This window comes from Rattus norvegicus, chromosome 1, assembly GCF_021556685.1.
Source record: "Rattus norvegicus strain SHRSP/BbbUtx chromosome 1, alternate assembly SHRSP_T2T, whole genome shotgun sequence".
Lineage (NCBI taxonomy): Eukaryota > Metazoa > Chordata > Mammalia > Rodentia > Muridae > Rattus > Rattus norvegicus.
The window spans coordinates 220,165,428-220,184,037 of record NC_141534.1 but is presented as its reverse complement, the minus strand read 5'-3'; the positions used below and the strand labels follow the sequence as shown (position 1 = coordinate 220,184,037).

The window sequence follows — 18,610 nt, the reverse complement described above, 5'->3', positions numbered from 1 at the left end:
TTCTAAAAGTAGGGAATTAGAAAGGAGAAGGCATCTACTGCTGTAAAAATGGTAAGGGTAAGCTCTGGCCCTCCCTCACCCGTCCCTGCCCCCACCTTCACTGGCCTCTGACATCCCGACCTCACGCTCAAAAGTGCACTTGTCTTCTGAGCACCTGTCCCTCGCCCTGGGCTGTGAACTTGTGAGGAGTGAGGTTTTAGCAGCCCAGTGTTTAAATTAGAGATGGGGGATATAACACATGCTCTGAACACATCTTGAGGTGAGTATTACATGAAGTCAGTGTTGAAAATAAAGCACAATGACAGACAACAGACCCTCCAAAAACATTTCTAGGATAGATGTTATATGACGTCAATGTCAAGAGTATGCACTGACAGGCTCACCCTAGGCATAGCTCTGTCTGAGTGAGGGTGGGCACTGTTATTGGCTTAGTATGCCAGGGCCACTGGAATCAACACAGACAAGGACGGGGGCCAAATGGAAATTTATGTTCTCACAATTCTGGAGACTAAAAGTCCAAAGCCAGGGTTGGGGATTTAGCTCAGTGGTAGAGCGCTTGCCTAGGAAGCGCAAGGCCCTGGGTTCGGTCCCCAGCTCTGAAAAAAAAAAAGAACCAAAAAAAAAAAAAAAAAGTCCAAATCCAGGGGTGGGTTATTTCTTCTGGTGCCTCTCTCTTTGACTTATAATGGAATATCTTATTCTAATGTCTTCTCTGCACACCCCACCAATTTTACCCCTGTGACCATGCACATACTAGGCCATCAGCAGAGACCTCTATCTGGCATGTCCCAGACATTGTGATACACTCAGATGGTAGATTCCTCCTCCTTCAAGGTGTCTGCTGTGGACTGTTGGGGAACAGGGTTAGGGGTGTCCAGGAGAGTTGCAGAGAGTCTTTGAGGCCTCGAGGAGGTGGCAAGGGTCTCTGAGAGGTCAGTGTCAGTCACTGAAGGTGTTTCTGCCTCAGTCAAGCGGGTGGTAGACAGAGGCCACTGAAATGCTGTCCGAACCCTGAAGGTTGAAGAAGAGCTTTCTGGAGTGACAGTTGATGAGGGAGTCCCCAGAATGGCTGGAGGTAGAGTGGGCAGTCCAGGAGAGACAGGTGCCCCTCCTGAGGGCTCACTGGGCCGGGAGGCTCCAGGCTTCCCAAGGACTGTGCCCTGTGGATCCAGCAGGAGTGAGGATGAGGCCTGGGCTACTGGAGGGCCTGGGGATGCAGACTGAACATTAGACAGGTTTGTTCTTAAGAGCAGCTTCAGGAGCTGGGACGTGGGCCTTGCAGGTGATGCTGATGGGGGCCCTGGGCAGGAGCTACAATTGACAGGGACTTCAGTGTCTCCACGGGGGTTCCGTGCAGCTTTGGCAAGATCTCCATGAGGGGAGGGTTGCTGCTTTTCTTCTTGAGGAAACAGGGAATCTGGGGAGAGGTGGGAAAGCAGGGTCACAAGGGTTCCCCTAGTTGAAAGGAGCCATTCCAGGGATAGACACCATTCTCTATTCTCAGAGGAGACTCAGCACCTAGTGAGGACCATTGTAAGCTGCCTCCAACCTCCATGGACAGAAGGCTGTGAAGAGACCATGAATGGAAGAGGGCAGTTCACCAAAGCAGCCCTCCCAGAAACTTGTAGTGTGACTTTTGGAAAGCACATGGCTCAGCATGTCTCCTCTTTGGGTCTTAGTTTCCCCCACACAGGAGTGCCAGGGAGCAAAGGATACAGAAAGAGTATATTGCTAGGACTCTGTTTTCCCACTTGCAAAATGGGCATCCCAACAGACTGAGGGCCAGAAGCAAGACTACACAGGATGGTTTAGCCTAAACCTCTGGCCAGCAGGCATCGATGACAGGTCACTATGGGTGCACCAATAACCACACGTGTATGTCACTGCACTGTGGCTAGTGGGAGAAATGGAATCAGAAAACAGAGGAACGCTGTATGTTCCATTCAATTTTACTATAAGCCTAACACTATCTAAAAAATTGGTATTCCATATGATTTATTGACTTGTTTGTTTGCCTGTTTGCTTGTTTTGTAGACACGATCTCTCTATGTAACCTTGGCTGTCCTAGAACTTGAAAGGAAAATTATTGGCTCAGGATCCCAAGACCAAGTTCTCAGCACAAAGGAAATTTATTTGCCCAAGAGGAACAGTGGGCAGGCAATAAGAGACAAAGACAGGAGATAGAGAATGAGGGAGAGGGGGAGTGAACTAGGGAGAGGGAAAAGAGGTATTTGTCTTAGAGGAGAAAGGACTGACTCTGGTAGAAAAGAGACAAACTTGGCATATAGGGAAATGGATGTTTATAACGGTAAAAGGGGAAACTCCATGTCAGGATGAGCTGTTTAACTTTAATTGACATCTTAGTTAGGGCAGCCAAAGGGGACTTTTGATTGCTGGACTTCACTACTTTGATAGCTCGACCTTGGTGGTCAGCCTCAGGAGGAGGAATTGGCCAAATAAGGGACTAGACCTTGGTGGCTATAAGGAATGTAATCTAATGGTTTTCAGCAAAACAGAGGAAATTAAGGAGAAAAAGGAGGCCTGCCACACTCAAGCTTGCCAGAGTCCCTTCAGAACTTAGTATGTTGTTCAGGCTGGCCTTGAATTCACAGAGCTCTGCTTGCCTCCTGGGATTAAAGGTGTGTGCCTCCTAGCCCAGTAGACTTGAACTTTTAGATCCTCCTGCTCTGGGACTATAGGCAAGTACGACTACACTTAATTTATGTGATGCTGGGGACTGATCCAGGCTTCATGCCCACAAGACAAGTGCAGTGAACTAGGGGCTATCCACCAGTGCCAAATGAATAACAGCCCCAGCCCACCACCTCTCACACTGTAAGGGTGTGCTTCACAGAGGGAAAGGAAGCTAAGCACAAAGAGAAGAGCTGGTGGACAGCAAAGGAGAAATGAACATTAGGAAAGGGTCACCTGAGGAAGGTCGATACAGCTGTGCCCACCGGAAGGCTTTGAAAGTCCTCCAGAGGACAGCTGCACATAGCTAAAAGTCAGTAAGGCACATGCTTAAGTATGTGAACCGGGTGGTATGTGAATTGTGTCTGAAGAAATTATTTTTATTACACTGCATGTGCGTGTACCTGTGTGTGTGTGCGTGTGCATGTGTGTGTCGCAACATACTTGTGGAAATCAGAGGACAAATTTCAAGATACCAGAGGGGAGGGCATCGACCTCCTTTGGGTGAGCCTTTCTTTTTTTTCTTTTCTTTTCTTTTTTTCAGAGCTGGGAATCGAACCCAGGGCCTTGCGCTTCCTAGGCAAGCGCTCTACCACTGAGCTAAATCCCCAACCCCTGGGTGAGCCTTTCATTCTGTTCATTTCTCCTTTGCTGTCCTCCAGCTCTTTCCTTTGCTCTTATCTTCCTTTCCCCCTGTGAACCACACCCTTACGTATGTTCTGGAGACCAAACTTGTATCATCAAGCTCTGAAGCAAGTGCCTTATCTCCCCTGTCCCTTCTGGGTTTTGGTGATGGTGTGTTTTTGAGTTTGGCATTAAAGGATTCACCATCACCACCACCGCCATTGCCACCGCCATCGCCACCACCACCACCACCACCACCACCACCACCACCACCACCACCACCACCACCCAGCTTCTTTGTATTATTTTTAAGTCTTCAGATGAAAGCAAGTCCCATTCTCTTTGGATGAAGTGGTGGTATTCTGTAGGATGATGTCATTATGCAGCAAGGCAGGTCCAGGATAAGGCAAAGCCTAACGTTGGATGAGAAGGAAGGGCAGGCAAGGGTGGGGAGTCTAGGAAGGAGGGGGAGAAGTGGCAGAAATCGAGATGGAGCAGGCTGACCCAGATCAGGTGGACCAGGTCAATTTTGCCATGTCTAGGTGGGCGGTTTCTATCTTTATTAACTGGCAGTGAATTGATTCTGTGGATGTATTGTAGATTGAGAATTTAACTTATAAATCTGATTGCTGCGTTGCAGTTTGTTGAGTCTTGATTTTACTGGGTAGCTGGGACCAGAGTTCCTGGCTGGCCAGGGCTGGCCAGGGCAACTAGCAATGGGAGCAGAGAGACCGCTGGGGCTAGAAGATAGCTAGGCTAATGTGGCATGGCGCCACACTGGAACCAGCCGCCGCTGAGATAAACTAAGGTTAGTTTTATATGGCCCTAGGGTGCCAGTACTAACACCAGGGAGTCCGAGAGTACCAGGGGCCCAGCATGAAGCAGAGATGAGAGGAAACCAGTTGTGTCCCTTTTTTATTTTTACCGAAACAGTATTCCATTTAGTTACTTATTTGTTTAATGTATAAGTGATCGATCTGCATATAGGCCAGCATGCCAGAAGATGGCATCAGATCCTATTTAGATGGTTGTGAGCCGCTGTGTGGTTGCTAGGAATTGAACTCAGGACTTCTGATAGAGCATCCAGTGCTCTTAACCACTGAGTCATCTCTCTAGCCTGGTGGTATTCCTTTTACAGAGAGCTATGTGTTGGGGGAACAGGGTGGGGTGAGCAGAGCTGAGACAATGTCCGGAAAAGAGGTTGGCTCAGCATGCGACCACTTTGGGTCTCGGTTTTTGCACACAGAGGAATGCCGGAGAGCAAAGGATAAAGAAAGAAAGGGAACTCCCTTCCCCCAGGCTCTACAACCCCCTCTGGAAAGCAGAGCTAACACCCTTGAGGTGAAGCACTCTGGCAGGGTCCCTCAATGAGTGTTTCCAGCAAATTCTTAGTAGCTGTCAAGTGTGCTGGCAACAGAGTTTCTGGAAACCTGAGGGCATAGTATCTGTCCATTGTAGAGGAGACTGTGGTGGATAAGTCCCCAGAGGTTCCCAGCACTGTTCCCAGTCCTGTACTTTCCCAGAGCAGACCAGATCTTGGAAAACAGACACTTCCCAGGAAGCAGTGTTGGCCATAAGACAGTGGGGAAATCCAACATCTTTCTAAATGTTGAAAGCATAAAAAAAAAAAATCTGTGCACCAAGTAAACTGGAAACATTAGAACTGTGAAGTTTTGGAGACTGTCCTGACACAGCCCACAAGATTTGAAAAAATAGAAGTTGCCCCAGGATTTTCCACAGGAGGTGCACTACAGGTGTGTGGAAGGAAGGGAAAGAGACACAAAGAAAGAGAAGAAAGGGGGCCCATGGAGATAGGAATACCCGGAAGAAAGAAGAGAGGAATGGAGGGATATAGGGAGGGAGCTTGAGGTAGGAAAATGTGCCCTAGGGAATAGGGTGGTTCCCCCTTAACCGACATTTTGTTTTCTGCCACTTCAGTTACGGTGATCAATTGCTGTTTTCAGAAGTAAACAACTCATATGTTGATTGTGTGCCTTTGTGAGTGGCATGGTGGCATACACCATCCCACCCTGTCCTGCGCAGGCTGCAACTCACGCTCTGTCCAGTGCATCCGTATGTCTGTGTTACCAGTCAGTCAGTCACCTAGGAACCTCTCTGTCGTTGCTCTGACAGTGCTATCATACAGGGGTCCGTTCTACCCACAAGTTGAGACACATCTGAGGTCTCACAGATAAAGGGCAGCTTTCCTGGATAACCAGCTGTGGTCCACATCGAGACTTCAGAGCTATACCACAGATCACTGCGTCCTGTCTAACTGTGCAATAAAGAACCACGTGGTCTAGCCAAGTCTGGTGGCACGTGATTGCAGTCTCAGCACTTGCAAGGCTGAAGCAGGAGGACGGCTTATATCAAGAGTTTAAGGGCAGCCTTGGCAACAAAGAACTCCTATCTCAAAAGGGGGCTGAGGAAGGGCTGAGGCTAGGGATGATCACTCAGGGCCTAGCCTTTGGTACTGAACTTGATCCATAGCACCACACACAAAGAAGAAGGGGGATGGATAGAGTTGCCAGGCAACACAACACATTGTGTTATTTCCTAATAAACAGCTCAGAACTAGCAGCCCACCACACCTGTGTGACCTTCAGCAACTCTGTCTGAGCCTGGGCTCCCCGGCACGGCCTATGTTTCTGACAAGTTTTGCAGTGGAAGACAAAAAGGGAAGCTCAGGCTCAAGGCTTGCTTACCTGGGCAGGAGGAGTCAGTACAGACTGGCTGGCAAGGGACCGTCTCGCAGCTCACCTCTCCCAGCTGAAGATGCAGAAAGACACAGGTGAGGAAACCCAGAGTATCCCAACAACCAGTAGTAGAGCTCTCTGGGGCCTCTTGTGCCAGTAGTGGGGCACGCAGAAAAGTGTTGTTGGGGAGAGGCCCAAATACCTGGGCCCTGCTCTGGATGACACACAATGCCAGCCAGCAAGACACCTGCATCTGAACTTCCAAAGAGGGATGGGTGACCAGAGACAAAGGAACTTTGACAGCTCATGAAACGTGAACAGCAGAAAGATGGGCAGGTCGGCTTGGGGTCCCATGTACAACATGCAGGCCTGACAGGCAGCCCCAGGCCCTCAGGCCAGCTCACCTGGCAGACACACCGGGTACAAGGCTCATCATCCAAGGTAAACACCTGACCATTCACCACCTTTCTCCCCTCGAAGTTACAGTCTACAGAGGCAGAGACGGGACAATGAGACCCAGGTCCACCTGGGAGACTTGGGCACAGATGGCTTCTCCCACTCACCGTGGCATACAGGGCAGCACTCGCCATCCGGGTGGAAGGGGTAGGTACAGGTGATGGGACAGTCCACAGGTGAGCAGGCCACCGAGCCCAGCTGTAGGACACAGAGCACACATGGCCCCTCACTCAGGACAGCTAATCCAAGGCTAGGTAAGGCACGAGACACAGAGCAAAGCAGACCCATCTAGAGAGCAGCATCGGCCATCCATGGTGGGATGGGGATACAGGGGTGACGCTTTCTTAGTTAGGGTCCTTCCTAACCTCTCAGGAACAAGGCAGAGTTATCCAAGAGCTCACGTGACAGTAGTGACCCATTGACCAGAAAAGCTCAGCAGCATAAAATGAGGGAGAGAGCTGCGGTGCTGCTCTGGAGTGCACCCCCCTAGGCTCCATCTCCAGAATCATTAAAAAAAGAAGGAAGGAAGGAAGGAAGGAAGGAAGGAAAGGAGGGAGGGAGGGAGGGAGGGAGGGAGGGAGGGAGGAAGGAAGGAAACAAAGGAAGAAACAAACAAACAAAGAAACAAAAAAAAAAGAAGAAACCAAGGAGAAAGGACGTAGAAGCAACATTTCCCAAAGCACGTGACGGAGAATATACAGGGCCAGTGGGCAACAGGTCACTCAGAGGCCAAAGAAATGTTTACCCTGCATTTCTCAATCCATGTGTTCACACATGACTGGGGCTGAGGCTCACTGACACCCCAAGGGCATACTGCCACCATACACAGGAGCTCCCACCACGCAGTAACTGTATCAGCATAATAAGCAGTGCCACTCCGTCCTTTATTTTCCAAATATGAAAATTCAATATGTACTAACCTAACACTCTTTTTAGACTGAGCAGTGGGTTGGCTCTGGGGTGCAAGTGTGGACCCAGGAGTATGTACACTAAGGCTCACTAGCCATGAAGTGAGGAGAAATGACTTGGTCTCCGCTGGCTACTTCTCTCAAGAGACATGGTGAGATGCACTGAGTTCAGTAACCCTGAAGCAGAGCTACTGAACTAGCTGGCGTTTTCCAGTGACTCCCTGATCCTGGCTAAAGAATCCTGCTAGACGGACGGCAGGGAGGTGGTTTCCATCAGGACCAGGGGTGACCCTTCTCCAGAGTTCAGGAGCTGATGCTGGGGATTGGGGTCGGGTTGGGTGGTGCGTACCAGGCAGATGCAGCTCAGACAGGGGTCAAGCACTGACGGGAAGGTTTCATTGTTGTAGAAGATTCTGCCTGTGTAGGTGCAGCCTGCCAAACAGAGCATGTGGTGAGCAGCAGCCTGAAGGGTGGCTGGCGGTGGTCAGGTGCCTGGCCAGGGCAAAGGTTTAAAGTTTATCTGGAGAGCAAAGGTCAGGCCCGGCACCTCCCCAAGCAGCTCAGAGGTTAGGTAAGCGATAAGCATCCTCGGAATGGGTGCTGACTGCTTTCTGTGGCTGGATTGAGCAAGAACATTGCAGAGTCTTGCTTCGGTGTCTTCATACCGTGGAGTGGGGGTGTCACTGAGGACCTTGGGGGAAGTGCAGGCAGATGACCCATGAGGCTCACAGTGGTGCTGGAGACACACAAGGTTTCTGTCCCTCTCCAGTTAGTCAACCACAAACTCCATCTGTCCAGACCAGTCCCACCCCCCACCACCACCACCTCTGCCTCAGCCCCTGCCATGGTTCATATCCCTAATCCCTGATGTCCCCAAAAACTCTATGTAAATAAGACCACTTTGATGAAATTGTTCACATACTGGTAACTACAAAAGCACATGGTGGCACAAGCCTGTGAATCCCAGTATTCAAAAGCTGAGGCAGGAGCATGGAATTCCAGAACAGCTTGGGCTAAAAAGCAGATTCTAGGTTATGCTAGGTTATAGAGTGAAACATTGACTCAAAGGGGAAAAAAATGTGTATATATATATAAACATATATATATGCATATATGCACATATATATTCTTACATATATATAATAAAATCAGGTGAGGCAGTAGGGAAATATTTTAACATTTATTTTACCTGTTTTCTTGTCGGTTGTCTGTATTTGGAGCTCCGGGGATGGTGCCCAGAGTCTCATGCATTCTAAGCAAGCACTCTCCCTCTGAACTACACACCTTCCAACATAATACGGTTGATATTATTTTACCTCATCTTATTTTTTGAGACTGAATCTTGCTGTGTGGCCCATGCTTGAGCCTCTTTCTCCTAAGAACTGGGGTTTCAGGCATGTGCCAACAAGCCCAGCCCTTAAGAAAAGATTATTTTTAATAACAAAATGCCCATGACACACATATATAAAAAGCGGTGCATGTCAAAAACAGAGATGAGCCTTTTAAATTTATGGCTTTATGGCTTTTCTATGACAAACTTAATTTTTAAATTGTAGAAAAGGTAAAAATAACTTTTGGGGGGAAAAAAACCTAGCCTTATTTGTGTTCTCTCACTGGCCCAGTTTTCTATGTCTGGTTTCTATGTCACCCCACAAGGACTGTGACCTCTGGATTTGCCTATGTGAGTCTAGCATCGAGGCCCTGTCTCGGGCAAGCCACTTTGCTTCTCTGAGCTGTGGGAGCTGTGCGGGTGGCCGGGAGCGTGCGTGAGATGAGATTCCAGGGGTGCTCAGTGCCGAAGGCCTGAGGCTAGGCAGGCAGGGGCTCCGGGAGCCCCGAGAATGGCTTCAGAGGGTGAGGTGGGGCCTGGCCCTGGTTACCTGCTGAACAGTCAGGGCAGCACTGTCCTGGGACCCGGATGGGGTGAGGGCAAGAATCCACGCAGTCTGTCCTCTTACAACTCACGGAGCCATCTGCCTAAAGGAAGAAGAGACTTCACCAAGACTTGGGACAGTAGGCCCTCCTTTTCCACACCACAGGAAAGACAGTGCTGCCTGCTGTCCAAGGCTTGCCCTCAAAGCATGCCAGGAAGAGGCTTTGGTGTGGCGGGTCCTCCCCACCCCTCCCCCATGACAATGAAGAGCAGCTGCTTAGCACAGGTGATAGAAACCTCCAGAAGGTTCTGCCTATCTCAAGAGAGGGAAGTCAGAGCTGGGTTTTTGCCTTGTCTGCTTCCTATCCTGTCCTGTTGCAGCAGCCACAGCCATACCATCACCCCCTCCACATCACCCCCTCCACATCTCCCCCTCCACATTCTTCTCAGCATTTCCCTGCAACCCTGGCTCACCCCAAACCTATGGAGAACAATAAAATCCTATTTTTATAGAAAACTATTCCACCGGAAATGCCTGTTTCAGAAGACCAAAATGCCATACGGGGTTTCTCCCACCCCCCACCCCTTCTCAAGAATTTGAACGTTCATGGCCTCTTATTTCACTCTCTTGTAAAATGAGGGCCAGGATCAGTCATGAAGGAGAGGATCAGCAGAGGGTGGCTTGTTCCCTCCCGTCTCCCTGCAGCAAACATGCTCAGGCTGGCTTCTCACAAAGGCCCCTGAGTGTCAATCATCTAGAGATTAATACGTGGGGTCTGGAGATCCTGCATGACTGAGAGGGGGCCCCTAAGGATATACCCCCTGCCCTGCTTTACTGGATAAACACAGCCCTCAGGGACCCAGATACTCAGAGTGGAAGGGGATGCACTATCGAGTTTCTTAGTAAACACCCATACTTGACTTTTAAATGCACACACTCTTATTTAGCTATGACAAGGTGCAGGTCAAGATGAAACATAGGAGACAGGAAAGGCAGACCAGCTCCCAGAGCTAGCCACACCCTAAGCCACCCTCTCGGAGGCCTCCCAAGGCCCCTGAGGCAGACCCTCATGGCAGCAGCTCCCTGCCCAAGCAGAGTAAACCCACGGTATCTAAGGCCGCCACCACACTCTACTGTTCTCGGTCACCCACTGAAAGCGGAACAAGTGGATCCTAGCCCTGCCTAGGAGGGAGACTGAGGCCAGGCTGCCAGTGGTCCTGCCTCTGTCAGGGAGGCAGAGGGGACAGCCCAGTAAAGCAGCTGAAGACGAGCAGGTTGTCATTCACCTGGCAGACGCATAACTCACAGGGATCACCAGGCGACCAGATCTGTCCAATCGGAAACTCAACCCCGTTGTCATCGAGAGAGCAGCCTGGCAAGAGAGGGCAGCAAAGGGAGAAAACGCTTGGCAGGGAGCCAAGATGCAGCTCAGTGGCAAGGCCTGCTCAATGGACCCACAACGGCACAAAAACAAACAAGCAAACAAACAAAAAACACGATAGGCAGGAATGCCCCCCCCAACTACAGCACCACACTTCTAAAGAGGAAACCCCAAGCTCACAGGCATACACAACACACAAACCACGCAGACCAGTGTGTGCTTAAAATGTATGCACACTTCTAAAGCTGGATGTGGCGGCACTCTCCTTTCATCCCAACACTCAGGAGGCAGAGAGAGGCGGGAGGATCTCTGTGAGTTCCTGGCCTACATAGTGAGTTCCAGGCCAGCCGGTGCTACACAGTGAGCTCCAGCTCGAAAAATAAGATGCATGCGAAGTTTTACACAAAGTTAACAGACAAACAAACACACACATTCCCACCCCCCAAAAATGACCTATATTCAGTCATATACTTAGCTACACACATACTTACACACAAATTTGTGCTGACAAAACAAAACCCACAGACAAAATACAAATGTATATTTGCATATACACAGATGGATACACACATACATGCATCACACACACACAGTCACACTCACAGACACACTCACAGACCACAGAGTTGCACACACTTACACAATCAAACACAGACACTCACTTGCACAAAAACCTATACATCAAATTACACACACATCACAGGGAACTGGCACAAACACGCAGTGACATGCATTTGCAGGTGTATCACATAAAACATAGGCACATTCATACACAGATATCACTCATACACCAACACTTAAGGGCATGTACAGCTATACATACCTACAGGTAGACTCATATAAAGCACCCTTCAAAGTGAGGACACACACAAACATATATACTTATATAGTCACAGCTCACACACAATGCTATATAAAATACATATGCTCATCTCACAAACACACACACACACACACACACACACACACACACACACACCATCAGTCCAAGTGCACTTGAGCCCTGGGTTGGGGGCCACATAGCTGGGCCTTACCTGTGGTGGGTGTGGGTTCCCGACAGGTAAAACAGCATTGTCCTGGGCCCAGCAACCACTCCTCTCGAGGGCACTCCAGTTCTGGACATGGTGTGAAGGAACACTCTACCTCCCCATTCTGGAAGAGAGAGAAGAACATCAGTGAAGGGGACTCCCCAGCCCTGGGCCACCGAGAGCTGAAGAGAAGAATGGTGGGCAGCTATCCTCCAAACCCTCAAGTAAAAGTGACAAAGAAATGTCCAGGGAGACAGAGGAGCAGAGAAGGGGGAGTCCTTTTGGGAAGCTGAAAGAAGGTCCTGGGGTGATCTTCCTGCCCTAGCTGGATCTCTACCATCTCTCGTCCTCCCTATTAGCCATAGTTCCATCGAGACTTCTCCTACCACCTTCCACTCCCACCCTCCAATCGACTCTGCTCCATGGTTAGGAAACTGCCAGGCATCAACCTTACCTTGCCATCCCCACTCCAAGCCTTAGCTCTCAGCCTGGTCCACAGTGTCTGCTTTTTGGGAGCCCTCCCCACCTTACAGTCACAGATTCCTTCCTGGGGCAGCAAGAGTGCTTGGCCCCTTATGCCCAGACATGTCTGATACACAGCTGTGAGAGCCCAGCTCCCTCCTCTAAACTAGCACTCTCTACAGTACAGAACGGACCATGGTGTGAGCTGAAAAGATGTCTTCCTAGCATCCTCTCTGCCTTCTACTACTTCCCATTCCTCCTGAGGACACTCACAAGCTAGTAAATTACTGATAACAACCGCCTCTCCCAGCCTGCTTCCCCGGGAACACCTCCCAAGACACATTCCAGAAAAGCCCACCTGCCTCCAGTCTCCTCTGCTCCAACCAGAGGGCACAGCACCCTCGGAATTTCACCTGACTGATCTTAGTCACCCCTCAAGTCTCCACTGTTAACAATGCAAGAGGATCCTGTGCCCAGCCATGCCCACCAAGGCCATTGGCTGCCAGTCAGAGGGGACTGGTGCTCTTCTGGGCTGAGGATGTGTGCTCCTAGATCACGGTAAGTGCTCTGCCAATACAGAGCTGAAGATGAGTGATTAAACCTCATGGAGACTGTGGGAAGGCATGGGAGATTCCCTACAGGGACTACTGCTTCAGTCTCTTCCTTTTGCTATGCAACAGGTTATCTTCTCCACAGCAAAGTATCCTGGGTCAACTCCTATGCTGCCCACCCTACGTTTTTTTCCCCATCTTCCACTGAGTCAACAGGGGCAGGAACCTCACACCCTACCTGGCAGACACAGGTGGTACAGTCGTCACCACCCCCACTGAACACAGCCCCGTCCGTGTACCACCGACCATGGAAATAGCATCTCCCTGCAGGAGACAAAGGCAGAAGGGCTCAGGGCTTTCCAGACGGAGAAGCTAGAAGAGTGGATAGATGGGCAGGGAGGGGTGGGGCTTGTCAGAGTGCTTGTCAACTTCTAAATCCCAGACCCCACACAAGTTACTACCTAAAAACCTACAAAAGAGGTCATTACCCAAGAGGCAGAGGGAGCCCCAACAGCTACAGAATAAGAATCTCAAGAAGAGCTGTGCCAGACACTGGACCAAGATAATCTGAAGATCTTCCTTAGGGTAAAACCAGCCCCAATGTCTGGAAAAGTGTATCTATTCAGGCAAGCTTGGGTTCAAGTCCAAGCTACACATCTCAGAGCTGATTAGGGCAAAATATGTGACTCCCTTGAAGAGCTGACAGTTCACACCTCACAGGTATCACACTGACTGTAGGAAAAGAAAATGAAAAACAAAAACACAAAGCCCAACATGATATTTCCTGCCTTTTATCCCAGCACTAGGGAGGCGGAAGCAGGTAGAACTCTTATGAGTTCGAGGCCAGCCTGGTCTACATAGTGAGTTCCAGGACAGACAGAGCTACATAGTAAGACCCTGGCCCCCCGAAAACAAAAACAAGACAAAAAGGGAAAAAATAACAGCCAGATGGTAGTGACACACACCTTCAATTCCAGCACTGGGAAGGCAGAGGCAGGTGAATCTCTGTGAGTGCAAGGCCAGCCTGGTTTACAGAGTGAATTCTAGGATAGTCAAGGCTACATGGAGAAATCCTGTCTGGAAAAACCAACAAGAAAAGAAAAAGAACGTAATGTCTCAAGTAGCCTGCATTCCCCAGCTACTCAGGAGGCTGAGGCAGGAAGACAGAAAGCTCAAAGCCTAATGAGGTGATGAAGGGAGTCCTAGGCCAGCTCAGGCCACATAGTGAGACCTCGTCTCAAAAGAAAAATTATAAAATGGGCTGGGGACGTAGCTCAGCGGTAAAGTACTCGCCTAGGGTACACAGATCCTTGGGTCCAATCTCTGGTGCCATGAAAAAAAAAAGTTTAAAATTCATTTACTTGTTGGGGGAGGGGCGTGACATGGAAATAAGAGGTCAACTTGCAGAAGTCGGTTCCCTCCTACCATAGTTATTGGATACCTTCACAGCCAGGCCATCCCACTGGCCCAAGATGATACAGTTTTTCAAATGTCAGCTTTGAAATCAGGCAAATTTGAGCTCACGTTTGGCGCCATCACTAACTGTTGTGTGTCTCTAGACAGCGACTTAACTTCTCTGAATCTGTCTTTTCATGAAAAGGCAGCAGTGAGCAGATTTCCCTCACTGTGATGACTCAAGAATTCAACAGACCAAGAGGTGCCAGGTACCCCAAACAGTCAGGGGCACCTACTGGTGGGGAACATCCCCTCCTGCAGATGAGGTCCCCGCTAGGCTTAACTTGGAAACAGAAAGGAAGAAAGTAGATAAGATTGGAGGAGACGTTAAGACAGGTTTGTCCTTCCAGGTGGGGGTGGTGGGTGTTAAGACAAGTCGTCCTTCAAGAGAGAGCTTTATTAGGGGAGTTATAAATGCCACAGGCAAACAGGCAGCCCCTGTGCAGCAGGGTTCCACAGAGAGACAGAGAGGTGTCCATTCTTCAGAAAAGAAGAATGTGTTCATTCTGAGGAAAGGGAGGATGCCCATCCCACAATGGGCTTAGTGAGTGAGTAACTGTGCTAAGAGTCAAGGGTCTGGCTGCTTCCACCCTGCAGTAACCTTATCCCTGTGGGGCTTGGTTGTGCTGGTTAGCAGAAAGGCCTGGGATCCTAACAGTTTCTGTTGGTTAAAAGATATTCCTTCTCACCCAGGAGCAGATCAATGTCAGGACTGGGCCCACAGCCCCTCTGCCTATACCCAAGATGTGCTGTAGAGGCAGGGACAGGGGAAGCCCAAGCCATGAGCATAGTTTGGCCAAGGTGCACAGAGGAGACACTAAAAATGATTGAGATCTATCATTACCACTTTTCTAAGGCAGGAGTAGGTCTCCCCTCTCCTGCCTCAATACACACTCCAAAGGCACTTCTCCCCGTACCCCAAACAACATCTCCCCAGAGTCACCTACCTGGAGCACAGGTACAGCAATCTGACTGTGGGGAAGCCTTGCATGGGCCAGGGGGACACTCGGGAGAGATACAAGAAACATTTCCAGCCTGAGGAGGCAAAAGATGGTGATGGGGACTGCCAGCCATGCCTTTAATCTCAGCGTTTAGCACGGAGGAGGCAGAGGAGGGCAGATCTCTGTGAGCTTGAGGCCACCCAGGTCTACATTACAAGTCTCTACCTAATAAGACTTGATTCACAAAAATAAATAAATAGATGTCAAGTTAGGAGCTGGAGAGATGGGTCTGTGGTTAAAAACCTTTTTAACTCCTAAAAGGAACAGGAGTTCCCAGCACCCACATCAGACAGCTCACAATAGCCTGTAACTCTAGCTCTAAGAGATCTGATACCGGGACTGGAGAGATGGCTCAGTGACTGGAGAGATGGCTCAGTGGTTGAGAGCACTGAATGCTCTTCCAGAGGTCCTGAGTTCAATTCCCAGCAACCACATGGTGGCTCACAACCATCTGTAATGGCATCCAAAGCCCTCTTCTAGTGTGTCTGAAGACAGCTACAGAACTCATATACACAAAATAAACAGATCTTAAAGAGAGAGGGAGAGGAGAGAGGTTAAAAAGGGAGAGGAGAGGGAGGGGGGAAAGGAGGAGGGAGGGAGGTCCTCTACGAGCACCTCTACACACAACATATAAGTTAGTTCGGGATATGACTTAGAGTTGAGAGCACTTTTTGGTTGAGAGCACTTCTTGCTCCTGTAGAAGAACCAGGTTCAGTTCCCAGGCACCCACAGGGTACCTCACAGCCATCTGTAACTCCAGTTCCAGGGTATCTGACGCTCTCTCTTCTGGCCTCTGAGGGCACCAGCACATAAACAAATGCATAGATACACATGCAGGCAAAACACTTATACACATGAAAACATATCAATAAATCTTTTAAAAATAAATAACTAAAAAGTCAAAATAATAAAGTACTTTTTTTTTCGAGAAAGAGTCTCATTATGTAGCCCTAACTGTCCTGTTCTGGAACTCAACATGTGGACCAGGTTGGCCTCAAGCTCAAAAAGAAATGCTTGCCTGTCTTCCAAGTGCTGAGATTAAAGACATGCGACTATACCCAGTACACATCTTTAAAAGTAATTTTTAAGTTAAAATTTTAAAAGTGCCCAACATTAGAATCATCTAGACCTGAGTTTCCACTCTCTATGCATCTCCTAACAAGACTTTAGGCAAGGGGATGTCGCATCTCCGGGAGCTTGTCACACAGGTGGATTCAGTGCCCATCTTACTACGTAAAATTGGGAGAATGCAAACAAATTCCTCTTCTCTGCATGCTTAACACACAGTTAGAGATAGAAGAATGATGCTGCCATTCTCTGTGTCCTTGATCATAGACCACCCCATTCACAATTGTGGCCAGCCCGGGAGCCGTGTTTAAAGGTAGCCAGGGTAGGGCAGCAAGGATCGGCAGACAATGCCTGTAACAGATCTCAGTTCAAACCCCAGCTCCACCAGCTCCCAGCCTCCATCTTTGAATCTACAGATGCAGGACAGCATCACCCACCCTGCATTTGCTGGGAGCAAATTTGTTAAGAAACAGGGGAAGGGCACTAAGCTTGTGCCTGATACAGTGAGTGCTCAGAATCAAATTCACACAGACAGCATCTGGCACAGCTCATGATTACTCTCTGAGGGGTGTGAACTTGCCAGAAGCAAAAATACTCAAAGAAGGCCAGGGCTTAATGAGGCTGCTCTCTCCCTGATGTGGACACCTTTGTTGTGGTAGTAAATATTTTGCCTGGAGAAAACAGCCTCCCTGGGGAAGTTCCTGAGAGAGTTCTACTCTTCCCCTTCCCAAACAGATGGACCCTGTTCTGCTCTGGCTCTCACATGCACAGCAGATGCCTCCCACAGCCATTGGCCAGAGTTTGGATGCTTCTAATGACCTTCTCAAGCTCTAAAGTTTTAGATCCAAAGCCCTAAAGCAAGCTTCCTTCCAAGAAGAAGTTCATCTTCAACATCCAGTCTGTTCCCCTCCTTGACAACTCCCAAAGGTTAAGAAAACATGCGGTGGCAAATCCTGGGTTGCTTACCAGACAGACACACACAGTACAGTTCTCCTCAGGAGGTGAAAACACATCCCCTTCAGCTCGGATAACACCACTGTGAAAGCAGCCTTTGAAAGACAAACAGGAGGTGGGGACATCAGCCTCCTCAAAGGAGAGGAAAGCAGGTCTCTACTTTTCCAGGCGTAATACTTCTGGAACCTTCTCTCACCACCCTGGATGCACCAGTAGTGGCAGACATAGGTCCCTTGAACTGAGTGGTCCTAGGACCACTGGGAAACAGCACAGGAGACACATGCAAGATTCGCTGCAGTGGCCTTGAGAGTGTTCCTTGAAGTGTGTCCTAAGAAAGCCACATCTTAATCCCATCACACTGGACGCATTGGAACCTGGAATTCTAGCTCCATTTACCCAGACAGCCCAAGTCACATTGCCTCTCTGAGACTCAGCCATTCTCACCATAAAACAGAAACATCACTGTGTACCCAGCAGGAGGCCTGAAAGGACCCAAAATCTTGGTTATAAAGAGAACCCAGCTCTTTCCATCAGGGTCCCATATGCAGGTGGATCATGGTAGAAAACGGAAATAATCTCTAGACAGCAATTTAGGCACTTCCTCAGCAAACCCTGGAACGATTTTTGGTTTTACAGTGCTGCACATTGAATTAGGACTTACCTCACACACACACTAGGCAAGCACAAAGCCCCAGCCCCAGCCCCAGCCCCAGCCCCAGCCCCAGCCCCAGCCCCAGCCCCAGCCCCAGCCCCAGCCCCAGCCCCAGCCCCAGCCCCAGCCTATGGGAGGGAAGTAAAATGACTGTCTTCCAGCAATGTAGGACAGGGGAAAGAAACAATCAACAGAATGCATGTACACTCAGTGGAAGGAAGGAAGGAAGGGAGGAAGGAAGGAAGGAAGGAAGGAAGGAAGGAAGGAAGGAGAGAAGGAGAGAAGGAGGGAGGGAGGGAAGGAAGGAAGAAAGGAAGGTAGGAAGGAGGGAAGGAGGGAGGGAAAGAGGGAGGGAGGGAAGAAAAGAGGGAGGGGAGGAAGGAGGGAAGGAAGGAAGGAGGGAAGCAAGGAAGAAGGAAGGAAGGAGGGAAGGAGGAAGGGAAGGAAGGATGAATGGAAGGAGGGAAGGAGGGAGGGAAGGATGAAGGAAGGAAGGAGTGAAACAACAAAGGAAGGATGGAAAGAAAGAAAGAAAGAAAGAAAGAAAGAAAGAAAGAAAGAAAGAAAGAAAGCAAGCAAGCAAGCAGGCAGGGCAAGCCAAGAAAAGTGGCCTGATGTATGGTTCTCTTTGAAGAGTATTTCAGCATAGACAAGCGGTTCTCAAAGTGAGATTCCAAATCAGCAGCAGCAGCACAAGGAGCTTAGTAGAGTTCCATGTTCTCAGGCCCCACCCATGAACCTCCAACCAGAATCAGCCTTCCTGATCGCGGGAGAAGTTGAATAATAGCCCTTGGACTTCAAGAGGCTAG

At 49.4% G+C, this 18,610-nt stretch overlaps 1 protein-coding gene across 9 annotated transcripts in view; it reads right to left on the bottom strand.

Annotated features, from left to right (window-relative positions):
• Vwce (von Willebrand factor C and EGF domains) overlaps positions 1 to 18,610 on the bottom strand; it is a 42,354-nt gene that overhangs the window by 10,130 nt on the left and 13,614 nt on the right. The window contains 11 exon segments of one of the 9 annotated variants that reach the window (NM_001271311.2): positions 196 to 1,417; positions 6,021 to 6,084; positions 6,416 to 6,498; positions 6,575 to 6,665; positions 7,725 to 7,807; positions 9,256 to 9,352; positions 10,536 to 10,621; positions 11,665 to 11,782; positions 12,910 to 12,995; positions 15,074 to 15,161; positions 17,162 to 17,244. In NM_001271311.2, the coding sequence (NP_001258240.1) occupies positions 807 to 1,417; positions 6,021 to 6,084; positions 6,416 to 6,498; positions 6,575 to 6,665; positions 7,725 to 7,807; positions 9,256 to 9,352; positions 10,536 to 10,621; positions 11,665 to 11,782; positions 12,910 to 12,995; positions 15,074 to 15,161; positions 17,162 to 17,244 (1,490 nt within the window). In that variant the 3' untranslated portion in view covers positions 196 to 806. 9 annotated transcript variants of the gene reach the window in all.